The sequence below is a fragment of the Melanostigma gelatinosum genome, assembly GCF_949748355.1.
Source record: "Melanostigma gelatinosum genome assembly, chromosome: 21".
Taxonomy (NCBI): domain Eukaryota; kingdom Metazoa; phylum Chordata; class Actinopteri; order Perciformes; family Zoarcidae; genus Melanostigma; species Melanostigma gelatinosum.
The window spans coordinates 6,319,990-6,334,656 of record NC_136654.1 but is presented as its reverse complement, the minus strand read 5'-3'; the positions used below and the strand labels follow the sequence as shown (position 1 = coordinate 6,334,656).

Genomic DNA, 14,667 nt, shown 5'->3' with positions numbered 1-14,667 from the left:
ATGAACTTCCTCACACTCGTTTGGTCTCCGTTAAGGTTCGGAGCGCGATGAAAGCAACTTTCGACGGGATTCGTGGCCAAACGGTGTCTCTGGCCGTGGTCCTGAAACCAGATTACCGCTGCCTGCGCGCTAATCTCTCCAAGTGTGTGTAGTGAGTGGAAGGGAACATGTCACTTCCTTCCTCGCAGCCAACCGGGCGTTTTAAGCACTGACTTTACAAGCGGTGTCTATTCTTGGAGCGGCACAAGACTTGAATGGAGACAGCGAGAGTAAATCGAAGCAGTTCTCAGGTATTTATAGGCGGGAGGGGCAGGCTGCTCCTGGGACGCTGCCATGTTTCCTGGGTTGGGTTGACGATTATTTGAGTTTAAATGACCGGCGATTCTTTTAAAAAACAAAACAAACCCACTATATATTAACAGTAACAGAAAACAAGAAAAATGGGATTTAAAAAACGAGAGTTTTAGCAATATGTTCTGTGCGTCATACCAACATTTCCAAGAAGCTAAATAAAAAATGAATAGCAGGGAGCTGCTTTCTCAGAGAGCGCTAAGCAAAAAAACCACACAGACCAAATGATATAGAGATGACTGATATAGAGAGGACTGGATATTGAAGTATCCGAAATGGATAAAGAAAATGGACCAAAAGGTCAGTTCAGTATTTAAAATATAACATTGCAGCTTTGTGTATTTCCCCTTCTTCCAACTGCAATGTGTCATCTATAAATTGGTTCAAAATGTTACTGAATGCATAACCTGATGGACTTTAATTTTTTTTATCATTGCATTGGAAGTGGTGCACACGCTATTTTTTTATTCTGATATGTTAAACCTATGGTGTAGCCGAGTCTGGAATAAAGGTCCATGAAAGAAACAGGCAATAGGCCGTTATTACAGAGGACATCATGACATATCACTGTAGGAAAATCCCAGGTGTAAATAAAATAATCAATGATGGCTTAGTCCCATTTAGCCGCCTCAGTTTCAGGGTCCTGGTATTGTGCATGCCGGCTCACTGCCAAGGATTAGGACACTTAAACAGCATAGAGCCACCATTAATGTTAGTAACAAATTATTCTAATTCAATCTGATTTTGTGGGACTGTAATTACAAATGAGCAAGACAACATTTCGTTAATAACTGGACAGTTTATTTTTTTTCTCGTACCATACGAGAAATATTAGTATTAGAGAAGGTGCAGGAAAGATCTAGTGTAATGTAGCGATGCTAATGTGCATACGACTGCAGTTTATACATTAGGTTGTGATGCAAAGTCAAATGTTTGGGGCAGGTTTGGTGATGTGTGGGCAGTTAAAGGGCAACAGATCAGGAGGTCTATGGTTTAACAATAGTATCTGACAGATTTGACAATTGCAGCAGGTGGTGGATATACTGTACTTCTGCTATCACATCACAGGACTCTCCCGTATATTCTACCAACAAATCCCTTCATTTCTAAAAGGGTCGCGTATGTGCAAAGTCATTTGCCTCCAAAAATGAAAACTTTTGATGTGTATAGATGTTGGAAAACAACCTGCACATTCAAATAACTACATTCAAAAGTCTCGCACCGCTAGCTAAGCATTCGACATCAGATGCAGCTCTTCTCCAGATCCCTTGCTGATATAGTTCTCAGGGAGTGAGAGGAGAGGAAGCGGGGAGGGAAGGGCATGGCAGAGGGAGGAGGAGACAGGCTGGGTGGCACAGAGATGATGGATGGAGTGTTCCGACTATTAAAGCTACACATCATTTATGAGTGCCTCCAATTTACAGCAAAAGGAAGGGCTTGAGTTCCAGGAAGTCATTTTGCAAGTCCATGAACACATTACAGCATGCTGAGGTTTAATAGCCCAGCCTGCCTGTGATGCTTTACGACAAATGATACCCAAGAGACGAGAGAGGAAAAAGATCCGATGTTGACAGGGCCAGTCTTCTCTCGGTGTCTGCTGATGAGGAGACTGTATTTCGATCTTGAGCTTCCTTTTATCACTCTGACAGAGACGTTTCTATGCTCACAGCTGTCACTTTTGTTTTCTCCGCAGTAGTGCCACTTTGTAGAGAAGGCAGATATATCTTTATTTGTTTTTACTGACAGTCCCTGCTCTAATGCAACAAGAATTTAATAAAAGTCTATTTATCTACCTGAGTCATCGTTGAGCTGGGTGTGCAGGTACTGGTGTTTGGTGTAGAACTTGCTGTAGATACAGTACACTGCAGCCATCAGAGCGAAGGTTCCCATGGCCGCAGCGATGAACAGACCCACTTTGGCGTTATCTTTGTCTACACGGGCATCTGTGGAGGCACAGCGACCATCCACCAGTCACACTTTTCACACCCAAATTCTGTGTGTGTGTGTGTGTGGAACAGCTCCGACATTGACATTGCGCACGCCGAATATTTGCAGTTGCGCTGAAAAAAACATTTCTTTGAACTGCACTTACACGTTCGCTTTGCATTTAAGTGAGTGGTTTCCTCTTTTCGGAGGAGGTCTCGTATGTGTGGTGGAGGAGGAGGAGGAGGAGGAGGAGGAGGAGGAGGAGGAGGAGGAGGAGGAGGAGGAGGAGGAGGAGGAGCTGCCGGGGCCTGATGGCCGTTGAGCTCCTGCTCGGACTGCAGGGTACTCTGGGAGCTGCTCAGTGGAAACGCCAGCAGCAAACAGAGAACTGCAAGGACCGCCATGTGGCTGATCCACTGATAAGTCTGCAAGTGAATATCAAGACACTTGCAAAAAATACAATCAATGAAAACAATAGAATTAGGATCTGAAGGTTTTCTTCTTCTTTTGGTACATACATGCTTTCTCTTGGATGCTAACAGGACAGGCTATGGATTTAATAACAGTAAAAACAATATCGCAGCTGTTGTTCATACTCCACAGCTTGTTGTTCATAGATATACTTTCCCAGTCTAAAAAAAAAAATACTAATCTCTCTAGACTACACGCACACACAAAAACACTTTCACTGTTATTCAAATTCTAGTTTTAACATTTTAAAACTGATCTCATCACGAGTGCTTACCTGAGGTTGAAGCGAGTAACTTGTGTTTCTCTCCGCCTCTCTGGCTGACTGATGCAAGGCTGCATCCAAGACAACCGGCCTCCCCAGACACCTAATATTTCCAAGGGCACACCTGAGAGTACTCTTCCACTCACGCACACACACACACACACACACGTAGAAAATGTAAGTGTTATGTTGAGACGGACAAAATCTTTCACAGGCTTTCCTTTAGCAGCAGTTCTGCTTTGGCACAATGTTTTGTATTCTTTGAAATATTTTCACGTTGAAAAGATAAACTGGGGAGAGGGCTGGGGTGAACAAGTGAAATCAGATTTTATTTAGGTCATTCGGATCACAACAAAAGTTGTGGTGAGGGGAAAAAGAGCAACCGAACCAAATAAGCTCAAGTTGAAATGTTTTTGCAGATCACACAACCTGCTGGAACACGAGGGTATTAAGCAAAGAGATGCTGACATGAGTGCAACAGAGCTCCCTGCTGACACATACATGTACTGATTCAATCTCATGAATGTTATGAGGTCCCAACTGCTATTATGCAAAAACTAATTATCTTTAAGATTTACAAACATTTCTGTTATTCAAGTTTGACAAATAACAGAATTCAGCAACTTGATGGATTCTCAGGACAAAGAAAAGTTATTTTATTGTCAAAATAATGTATCCACCCAGTTACTGATGATGGATCAGACGGATGCCAACCTGCCAATTATGTTTATCATCAAGAGGATTTCCCCCATAGATGCATGGACCTATATTTCACTCTTATGTTGATGCAAACAGATAACATATACACACATCTCCATTCATATATGATGTGTGTATATATAACATACATACACACATCACCTCTACATGCTGTCCTCCTGCACAGCTCTTCAGATGTTTTACCTGAGCAGAAGTCTTGACATGCTTCAACTCTCACATGCAGATAATGGTGCATTATTAAGTATACTTTTGAAAGGAAACAAATGTCATAAAAATAATTTTCTAAAAATCTGGATTTTTGGAGTCAATACAGACATCAGTCAAGGGGTCTATTTGAAGCTAAATATAGAACACCATTGAACACGTCAATACTTAAGACCTTGTCGGGTAAAGTCTGAGCAATGTTTGAATTGCAAGCTTACACCACATGTCAAACAGCAAAGATTATTTCAATACAGTCATTCTGAAAGAAAGTTTTTAATAAAATTTCAAATATATTACATTTTCTCACAAATTCATTTTATGCGGACTTTACACAACAGATCACACAACCTGCTGGAACACGAGGGTATTAAGCAAAGAGATTCGGAAGCAGAGCACAGCAAACACCACCAGAGAGGCGAGCAGAGATGTGAGGAAGTTTATGGCGGCGACAGTGAAGGCATCACGGTGGCAGTTGTTGTTCTTGGGCCTACATGAACGATTAAAAATGGACTTTAAGTCTCTCTGGTCGGCCTGATTACATGTGAAGGCACTTCACTTTGATACATATATACACAACATGAGGAAGAGTCACACTGACAGTAACTTTAAAAAAAAAAAAAAGACCTCGAAAAGACAATGATGACCAAGCATTTACCATAAGTAAAAAAAAAAAGAAAAAAAATACTCTTTACAAAATAAACACATTCCTTCTATCTTACACTACACTTAACTGATGTAAAGGAGTACCTTTGTGGTCTGTGGCTTCATCCAGCCTGTTTAACTCAAACATGCAACTAGTTTCCTCCTAAACCTGAACTTAACAAAAACAATGCATCATGAAAATTTCGAATTTACAAATAAAAAATACGCATTTTCAATTACATTTGTTCTTGAAGAGTTTCTACAAATACTTTATACATATTTACATTACAAATAATATTTGTACCATGCCATCACTTGACAAACTTTTTACCAACATATTTTAAAAAAAGTGATGTTAAAATAGCAATCGCCACAAAGCTAAAAGAAGCGAGTGCTCTGATTCAGTGTAGCAGCAGTTGGATTCCAGGTTGTGTGGACAGAGAACGTTAACATACGGGACATGTGGAGTATGAAATGCAGTGCGCTGCTGCAGACACAAAGCACACCTACAGCGTAATGTCAATCTGTAGAACCGAAACAGTGACTCTGGTGTTTGTTTGAGCTGTAAACGTGGTGAGATGTATTGAAGAGCACCAATACTGTACCCAACAGCTGCATTGCCGTCCTGATTATCCTCCACTCAAGTACCATCCAGCGACAGCACAGGTGCAGCTCATGACGAGACAAACGTGCTGCTTCACACACAAGTACGGTGATGCTGCCATTTTCTGGTATTTAATTCAGGCTCAGCTGTTTTTCATAAGTCACAATCTTCAGCACAGGCCTAAAATAATTTTCACAACAATTGTAACATTCACTGCGCTGTAAAACAGATTACAACGTTTGATCAATGGACAAGTGTCTACGGCTGATAACGAAACTTAAGACGCATTCTTTTTGATCAACTCTGTAACAATTAACAGTCATTGGAAATGCTACCTTGTGTTACCAAGCAGCAAGAAATAGTTTATTCCATATTTTCCAAATAACACACTTCTTTTAAAAGTTGCACTTGTTGAAGCAGTTTTTTTTTAGTATTGTCCTTTGGGTATTTTGGAGAAAAAATAAAGTGGAAAAGCTTTTAAATATTAAAATAACCGTTGTCCCACTTTCCCACCAAAATCGGTGAGATTCAATTGTCCTTTAAAACGGCACACTGAACTTTGGATTGCGTGCCGATGGTCCTTTTCCACCGCGTAACGTCATGTCCGGTGTTTAGGAAAAGGACGCAGCGGTACCGTTCCTTTGACTCACTTCTGACATGTCAGTCATCGGAGTTTCACAGTTGTCATCAGTGCTAACAATGCGGTACTGACCGGTCTCTGTACCTCTGGCTGTTTGCTTTGTCCTGTCCTGCAGAACAGCATGGATGAAGGCCACTGGGACGGGCATCATAGCAAATATGATCAGTGATGCCAAAACAGCCAGAGCCCAGCCTGGGTACTCCAGGTGCTCCTCAGAACCCTGAAGAAAAAGAAATCAAACAATCACTCAAAGACTGAAACTATTCTGCTTCACATATTCAATGTGAACGAAGAGAAACACACCATCAACTCTTTCCTACAGGTTAGGAAGTGCCATGTGCCGTAGTTTTTAAACATGCCTTACTGTTAAGAAGTTTTCAGACTCGACTGTACTGAACAAACTCCATAAACAGAACTGCACCAGTGCAACATCCCATCTTAAATAGCTTTGGTTTATTTTGAGCATTAACGCGTTACGGTTGTATTCTTCCCATTTAATACAACTATCCATACCGTCTCTTGGTTCCATGCCAAATACGTGGGGTGTTTGATGAACATGTGAATGACGGTGGCGCCCAGCAGCCCCAGCATAGCAAGCAGGCAGATGTATTTCCACAGGTACTTGTAAATGACATGGGGACGCCAGCCCAGCATCGCCTCAATGTCATCAAGGAATCTTCAGAAACACAGAGCGGGAAACTCTCACAAACACCTTTTTCAACAAACTCTGATTAGACTCAGCAGGAAACGGATTCGTTGACATTTACATGGAATTTAAGCTTTCTAGAGACAAGACAAATCGACCTCACCTATCAGCTCCGTATAGCCAAGACACGCTGAAGGTCTCAAAAGCCACCACAATGATCAGGGGCAGAGTGGCAGAGTAATCATCGAACATCATCACAAAGTAGTTCCCACACCGCTGGGTGAAGAGCAGGCCGATTAGAAAGCCCAGGATGCAGCTGAAAACTGCAACAACATTAACATGTAAGGGTGGAGCACAATTTACAGCAAGATCCATTTGTGGATTATCCTGAATAACTTCAGAAGGTAAATGTATTCATTTTGCTCCCTCTCTGCTTGTGTCAGTATGTAAAATACACCAATAAAGATAATCTAGTGAGGTCAGACATTACTGTCCAACAGCACTTAATGGGAAACAAACAGTTCTCACTGACAGTGTTGTTTGGAGCATTTTACAAACAGTTCCATCTCCCTTTGATAAAACAAACGAGATGGCCGAGGTGAATAAAAAGGCGCTTACTTGTGAATTTGGTCTTGTTGTTGGCCAGAGTTTTGAAGCGGTCAGTGAGTGGGGCAAGGATGCCTTCCATAGTGCCAAACATGGTGCTGAGTCCCAAGTTGAGCAGCATGAGGAAGAAGAGCGCCGACCAGAAGGGGCTGCCAGGCAGGAGTGACATGGCCTCTGTGAAGGCAATAAAAGCTAGACCTGTGCCCTCCACGCCCTGAACACAAGCAAGAGTGACAGCTTTGGCTTAATGTACATTACACAAAATACAGGAAAGAAAGAATCGATGTTCGTCCTAAAACTCAATCTTTACCTGCTGCATCTCTTTTTCCAGGTCACAGTCTGTTAAATTGCCAGGGACCTTATCTCCATTCTGTTTAAACCAGTCCCTGTAGTCCTCCAGAGCCACAGAACCTGGATCAGAATAGTTGAAGCTTGGCATCAGGTTTGTGTCCACATTACTGCTGAGAAACTGCTCTGATAACTCCTTCATATTACTAAGAAAAGGAAAAAGACAAAACACAACTGTAAACATGCAGTTTATGACGGAGTTAAATAAAACTCAGAAGAAGCTGTGGTACCCGTCTTTAGCCAATAGAAAAACGACTTGTCGGATGCTGCTGGCCACAGAGGGCATACCACAGTCCGTGCCGTTGTGAGGGATCTGTCTTGGTTAAAACATACCTGGCCACGCATGCCAGGGTCTTGTCTTTGGCGCGGAAGCCGAGCACAGCAAACACCACCAGAGTGGCGAGCAGAGATGTGAGGAAGTTTATGGCGGCGACAGTGAAGGCATCACGGTGGCAGTTGTTGTTCTTGGGATTGTAGGAGGAGTAGGCGATGATGGACCCGAAGCCAAGGCCTAAAGCAAAGAAGACCTGCGTGGCTGCCTGCCGCCACACCTGAACGTCTGCCCAGATTTCCAGCTAGAAATGCGTAGAGGGAACGACAGGTGCGTCAGGTAAATATTCATATCGGCCTCGCTTTTCTACACTTAACCGTTGCATTTTATGCGGGTACCTTGGGGTAGAACATGTAGGCAATTCCATCAAAGGCCCCATCCAACATGAGCCCTCGGACGAGGAAGCAGAACAGCACCACGTAGGGGAAGATGGAGGAGAAATACATCACCTAGGAAGTGTCAAAGAAGGATTATTACAACAGACGTCAGTCAGTTGGTCCTCTTCACGGAGTCCACTGTGGACAAAACGTAGTTCTCAGAAACTGCGGGAGCGTGAGCCGCAGAGTTCATAAGCGTGGTACCGTCTGCCTTCCATTGCTCCTTAAGTTGTGTTATTATGGTAAGGATGGCGAATGGCATTACCATGGCTTTGCCTCTGCGACTGGTGCTACTGCAGTCTTGAGAAGGCAGCACTGAGCAGAGGGGGATTCAGCTGGTTGTAACCTGCAACCACACCACTCGATGCCACCAAATCCTACACACTGTCCCTTGAAGTGTAAAGCCTGCTGCTTGTCATACACTGAGCATATTGCCTTTGTAATAGAGATGATTAAGGCAGTAATTGTGTGAAACACCTGATGTGAGACTAAGCCGTGTTAAACGTCCTCTCAGATATTAGCTTTAACTCGATCAGCAAATCCTTATTTCCACACCAGTGTGTTTGCCCCAGGCAGGGTTCAATTCCTTTGTTTGTTAAGTAAACATGAACCACCATAACACAAATGTCACCTGATAGAACTTCAGTTAAAAAGCTTTGCTGTTCACTATAATGTATAGTTCTACAACTGGCTGCTGTGTTTGGGGAAACCAAACAGGACAGTGTTAAATAAATGCTGATTTACAAAACACCAAATACTTTAAGAGTTACGGTCAACGTTGCTACTTGAAGTGGGTCAACACCTAAAGCAGACATTCCAGAGAGATTACATCACCCGCATTCCCTGAACTAACCCTGAAACCTAAGAACTAAACACATGATGGGGATTTGACCAAAACAAAGCAGCACAGGATACAGGTTTTTTTTGTTTTCCATCAAGGGCTTCGCTTCACATTTAACAATTCGCTGGTCCCCAAAGTAATCGCTGTGATGGTAATCAACTTATTGCCACGGTTCAAATTGAATATTGTCTTTAGTGGAAACAATTAAACATCTTTCTAATATCACACCGAATATTCCCAGCACCATTTCTAACACATATGCACTATCTGACTCCTATATGCACATCATAACAAAGATAAACAGTCCCTAAAACTGTAAATGTTCGACATAATAACTCGTCCAGTAAGTGACTGGAAAATGCTTCAGTCCAACTTTACTGAAACATCTGAGAGCTGTTCAATGTAAGCAAAGCTTCCTTGATAGTCAAAGCAACAGCTGGAGCCACAACAGACCACACGGTTACCTTGACAGAGCTCTTGATTCCCTTGAACATTCCCAGGCACACGACAGTCCAGCACGCCAGCAGACAGCAGACGATGTAAGGGTTAAAAGAGCCCGTCTCATCGATGGAGTCTGTGACATCCAAAGCCTTGCGGTACCAGAAATACGATGTGGGGGAGCTCTTCTCACATTCTTTTACTGGTGTTAAAAGAAAAAAAATGAGGATCAATTAAGAGTCTTACATGTGACTCAAAGCGAATCCATTTACAATTTGAAATGCTGTTTAGATTCCTGAGGACGCAAATTCAAATGCACGATAGTTTTTGTTTTGTTCGTCGTGTTTTTCTTGTGCTCCAACTGCATTTTGTTGTGCATCCCTGTGTTGCACGATGACACTAAAGGATCCTTGAATCCTTGATTCAGTGTTTTCACCTCAATGTTGTGCGTTTACCTGTTACGTTCCCCTCTTCTGGACACTGTTCCCAAGGTAAAGGGTACTGGAACGAGTTCCCGAGATAGAAAAGGCTCCACGCGAGGATCACATTGTAGTAGAGGGCCACAAAGAAACACACCTGAGGATTTGAGAACAAAAAAAATGATGCTATGTTTTTAAGAGTAACTTTGCCATTTATCATACGTCAGGAAAGGTGAAACAAAAAGTGTATGTGGTGGTGGTGTCAGTCGAAGAGATAAAAGAGAAAGACTCCACAGGTTTTAACTAGACAGACAGATGATAATGAAACAAAAGTCTCTCTGCAATTACTTCATAATTATTTTGTAAAATTGGATACATTTGCCATTGTTTCCTCAAACAGCAATGTGCTTTTCTAGACGGTGGGAAAATGACTGACTGGAGCACAAAAATGACACCTGGAATACATTTCCCATCATATAGTGAACAATCCAGTAGTTTAACAAACGGTCTCTTACCACACAGCTGGAGTAGCCGATCCCTGCCAGCCTGGGGGAGATGTAGTTCCACACGCCGATGCTGCCCTGTCGGATGGCCTGACCGGCTGCCAGCTCCAGGAAGAACAAGGGAATGCCCATGATCAGCATCAGCAGCACATACAGGAGGAGAAAAGCTCCTGAGGAGAAGAGGAGACCAAATGAGGATCGCCAATGGTAGTGCAACTTAGTCTACTTAGTGATTTATTCAAACACACCGAGTACATTGATTGAAAGCACGCGTTATCTTCACATTATTTTTAACAGTAGTATTAATAGGCTGATATTTATACCATTTATAATAATAATAATAATAATAATAATAATAAGTACGGTACTCACCACCTCCATTTTGATGGCACAAATATGGAAACCTCCAGACGTTGCCGAGCCCAACACTGAATCCCACCTGAGCTAAAAAATAGTCTATTTTACTGTTCCATCCTGCTCGAGCGACGGGCTCAGACGAGGCCGGCTGGCCGTCCTCGCCGGCGTAGCCGTCGACCTCAGTGGTTCCGGTCTTGTCATCGTCTGTTGGCAGGGGCTGCTTCTCCATCTAACACAGGAGGGGCCAAAAGACAAAACAAATAAATAAAGACAGCGGTAAGAATGTAGAACGTGAAGGAGCACATAACCACTGCATTGATTATGCATTACTGTGGCTGATCATCCATGATGACCAACACAGTTATTCTTGATTCTTTATAGATTCATGGCAACTTTTCTTCAGCTGAAGAATTGTTTTTTGGGATGCTTCACAGTCATTTGTGGTGTACCTCAACATATTTACTCTGGTGCTATGTGTGTGTTGCCAATATATTAGGTACACTTAGCTTAAACTGCTGCAGTCTAATTCAACAGCCCTGTAATAAACCCTACCTGCATGGATATCTTCATGCTTTATGTAGTTTAATGTGTAATTTTGGAGGCTGTGGTGTTGATGGATTGAAATGTGCTAGAATAGAAAGTGTTTCCAATCATTTCTATTGTCGAGGACTTGTTGCATGCAATGCATTAGACTGATAAGCTGTCATCGGAGTGTACACAACAGCAGGCGGCTGTCCCACCAGGTGGTCTATCACAATTGAGTAGAACAGGTATAAACGGCCCCGCATGCGTCACATTACTTAGAGCAGTTACTTCCTAACATACGCTGACGACACAATCAGTTGTAGCCTCTTCGCGCGGTAGCTGAAGCTACAACATGCTTAGCTTACACCCCGGACCGTGTCTTTGTCTCGACTCAGTGTGAACACAGAAAACACACTTCTAAATAAACCAAACTGACCTTGTCACCGGCAAATGTCGCACGAGGTAGAATAAACACCGGCGATGGCAGAAAACGGAGAATGACGGCAATAATGTTTTAGTCTTCGGTCCTAAAAAGAGGAAACGTGCACGTGTGGCTGCTGCTTGGTCTGTCAATTTGTTAACAACCACGTTGCGAGCGGAGTTACTCTTCCGTTTACATTTGTCAAATTAAATGCAACATGTCGGACACTTTGATGCCGATATTTAACTCGAACTATAAAAAGATATAAAGTCAGATGAATGTGTGTTGGAATTCTCTTACCGCCCGCGTGTTCTCGCGGTTTATTGGTGTAATCGTGTGTTTGTTTCTTCCGCGTGAAGAGAAGAATGGCTTACAATAAACCGCACCCCTACGATGCAGACAGTGCTGCATTCAGGGACTGCAGGACATTTGCCAAAATCAACCAATATCCTGTTGCGAGCGACTCATAGTTATTTTCCTTAAAATGATCTATTATGATCTATAAATCTATTAGTCGTCTACAAAATTATATAAAGTATTGAAACGTATCCATCAGTTTCTTGGAGCCAACGGTGAACATCTTAAAATTGCTTCTATGTTCAACTAACCATCCAATCCAAGACCTATGTCTAAAACCCCCAAATGTATTTAATTCACTGATAAAAAAACCCCAGCAAATGATCACCTTTGAAAAGCTGCATGGAATCAGTGAATGTGTGTCTTCTTCAAATGAATTACTAGAGAAAGTACTCAAGTAAGTTCAAGTAAACACAATGGTGAGCTGATTATGTACAGTACTCAAGTAAAATATACTTCGTTATTTCCACCGTTGCTATAAATCTGTAGGGAAAAGGAGTTAATGCCCAAATCAACAGCCATTTGCAGCTTTTAGCTCGTTTTAAATAGTCCTATTGATTCAGTCCCAGCGGCTCTCATTTATACAGGAGGAGCCTAAACGCAGCATATATCCAAACAAGGATCCTCTTAAAATGTAACCTATATTTTCCGACACGTGTGACTGATGCTGCCAGACTAAACCCCCAGTTTAACATTGGAATCGAGGCCCCACCGTTCTTTCATAATTAGTTGTAGGATGGATTGTCTGTAATTGACATGGCGACGTAATTGATGGAGTAAAGTTGAACCATTTGATCTACGTTTCATGGATTGTCAAACACACCACGCGGAAAATATACACTTTCTCCACCACACCTGAAAACGTTTTTATTATTACGCTCAGATATTCCGTTTCAGTTCAATTTTAGTTTAAAAAAAAATAAAATAGTTATAGAAAAATAAACGAAAGGCGAGGCTGATGCAATAGTCGCTTCCTGTCATCGAGCATGGTTTTCAGTTAGACTGGAATAATTTCACATTCTTGAAAACATTCTTTTTTAGATTCAGCAACATTTTACACTACTTTTTTTTCATCAAAGCTATCAGTCCCATTTCCAGTATTCATCAAAGTTAACGTTGACCTGGCAGTGTCTCTGGACTGCACCGCATCACACACACACACACACACACACACCCATACACACGCTGCACATGCCACGTATGCTTGTTTTGGAGGCATATACAACACACTCTACAGTCACAGTCACTATCAACTTGTTATTAAAGTATAATACATGCACTTGGAACGCCGTATAGTTGTCAATAAGTGAAAAATACCTTGTGGTATGAAATGATAGAGATCCTTGAGAATATTCCAATGTCCTAAACCCAAAGTCAAGTGGTTCTTCACTTTGCTTGCTGCCACTTCAGCCGACTCCGCCTATCTCCTCTATTGACGGATACAACGGAGGCTTGCCCACCTCCAACAAAGGACTGTTATGAAACTTGACACTCCACTTCTTTCAACTATGTATGGTTAGTTTATTTCTAATGTGCTATGACGTTGCTACTATCACTAGCTGCCTGGTGTGTCTGACAAGGCAATTGTCCAATGATATCAGTTGTTGACCTTCCTATAATAGTCTAGTCTTAGTCTTATATATAATACGCCTAAAACATATGCTTCCCACAGGTTGCTAAAAATTCCACGAGAAAATACAGAGAACATGACCTTAGTTTTGCCAGTTGTAGCCCTGCACAATTTTCCTATATGTTTTCCAGTGTGACATATGTGGACTTGTTAATATGTAGGTGTAGTAGGAAGGAGAATGAGTCAATATTGTTTGTCTCTAAGGTGGGGTGAGACTGGGCAGGACTGCAAAAAGTGACACACCTCTGCTCCATAAAAGCTTTCAATTCCAAAGAGAGGAGAGTGAGTTACACTGAGGTACAGAACAGGTTTTACTGTTCCTAAACACACTCACACAGCTGTTAACACCGGGAATAAAATACCGAAACCCTATCAACCAAGGTAAGTTGATCAAACATTCATTTTCTTATCATCACTCTCTGTAGCAGTCAGAACTTGTAACATTTACTTCACTCTTCAATTCATTTGTACCACATGTACAGTGGCAGCGAATCAGAAACTGCACTGAAAGCCGGAGCGAAACTTTGTCACATGTTCGACACGTTTCAATACGTTGACTTTGTTTCACTCGTGATGAATTCTGTGAAGTCATTTGTCAAGCTACTAGGCAAAGTAGCCACTGCTAATTCAGTATCTGCTGATAGGAATTTACTGAAATCAAAAACTGAATCGTGGGTCATGTGCCCATTGCAACACATTTCTATTATTTTTTCAAAGTTACAGTTAAATGTGGCATTTTCTGTAACGGTCAACATCTTAAAACACTTTTCCACTTATAAGCAGTGTGCACAAATTGCCATGCTAAAAAGGGTCAGACTTTTATTTTGAAATACTATGTTATTACATGAGTATGACACCAACCACACCAGTTTGGCTCTTGCTGTAAGCCCAAATAAGATGGAAACCAGTTTTTGGTCAAGTATTTGTTAATGAAACCGGTCTTAAGGAAATGTAAGTGATACTGGAAGTTAGCTCCCTTGATACCAGTGATTCCAGTCGGCTATTAATGACCACTGAGCAGCAAGAGATTGAATGGTGAGATGCTGTC

The 14,667-nt window shown here is 42.0% G+C and overlaps 2 protein-coding genes across 3 annotated transcripts; both read right to left on the bottom strand.

Annotated features, from left to right (window-relative positions):
* Positions 1-1,763: 1,763 nt before the first annotated feature.
* Positions 1,764-3,140, bottom strand: LOC306795200 (uncharacterized protein). The gene is made up of 4 exons (XM_079293631.1): positions 3,023-3,140; positions 2,444-2,702; positions 2,145-2,294; positions 1,764-2,052 (listed from the first exon to the last, which is right to left on the bottom strand). Exons 2-4 carry the CDS (start codon positions 2,679-2,681, stop codon positions 2,024-2,026), a joined length of 417 nt encoding a protein of 138 aa, XP_079149757.1. The 5' UTR covers positions 2,682-2,702; positions 3,023-3,140; the 3' UTR covers positions 1,764-2,023.
* Positions 3,141-4,242: 1,102 nt separating this feature from the next.
* Positions 4,243-13,409, bottom strand: LOC306795174 (sodium-dependent neutral amino acid transporter B(0)AT2-like). 2 transcript variants are annotated; one of them, XM_079293588.1, is made up of 12 exons: positions 13,307-13,409; positions 10,702-10,915; positions 10,342-10,499; positions 9,863-9,983; positions 9,434-9,609; positions 8,090-8,200; positions 7,754-7,995; positions 7,383-7,566; positions 7,085-7,286; positions 6,630-6,789; positions 6,334-6,496; positions 4,243-6,040 (listed from the first exon to the last, which is right to left on the bottom strand). In XM_079293588.1, the coding sequence occupies exons 2-12, from the start codon at positions 10,913-10,915 to the stop codon at positions 5,792-5,794; spliced, it is 1,980 nt and encodes a 659-aa protein (XP_079149714.1). In that variant the 5' UTR covers positions 13,307-13,409; the 3' UTR covers positions 4,243-5,791. The 2 variants fall into 2 exon arrangements, with proteins under 2 accessions (XP_079149714.1, XP_079149715.1); XM_079293589.1 differs by lacking the exon at positions 13,307-13,409 and adding an exon at positions 11,933-12,007.
* Between the last annotated feature and the right edge of the window lie 1,258 nt (positions 13,410-14,667).

Coding starts and splice junctions, on each gene's coding strand:
- LOC306795200 (XM_079293631.1), bottom strand. CDS start 2,681: ATGGCGGTCCTTGCAGTTCTCTGTTTGCTGCTGGCGTTTCCACTGAGC. Junction 2,295..2,443: donor CTTAAATGCAAAGCGAACGT/GTAAGTGCAGTT, acceptor GTGCCTCCACAG/ATGCCCGTGTAGACAAAGAT. Junction 2,053..2,144: donor CCAGCTCAACGATGACTCAG/GTAGATAAATAG, acceptor TTCTCTACAAAG/TGGCACTACTGCGGAGAAAA.
- LOC306795174 (XM_079293588.1), bottom strand. CDS start 10,915: ATGGAGAAGCAGCCCCTGCCAACAGACGATGACAAGACCGGAACCACT. Junction 10,500..10,701: donor GTGCCATCAAAATGGAGGTG/GTGAGTACCGTA, acceptor TCTTCTCCTCAG/GAGCTTTTCTCCTCCTGTAT. Junction 8,201..9,433: donor GAATCAAGAGCTCTGTCAAG/GTAACCGTGTGG, acceptor GACACTTCCTAG/GTGATGTATTTCTCCTCCAT.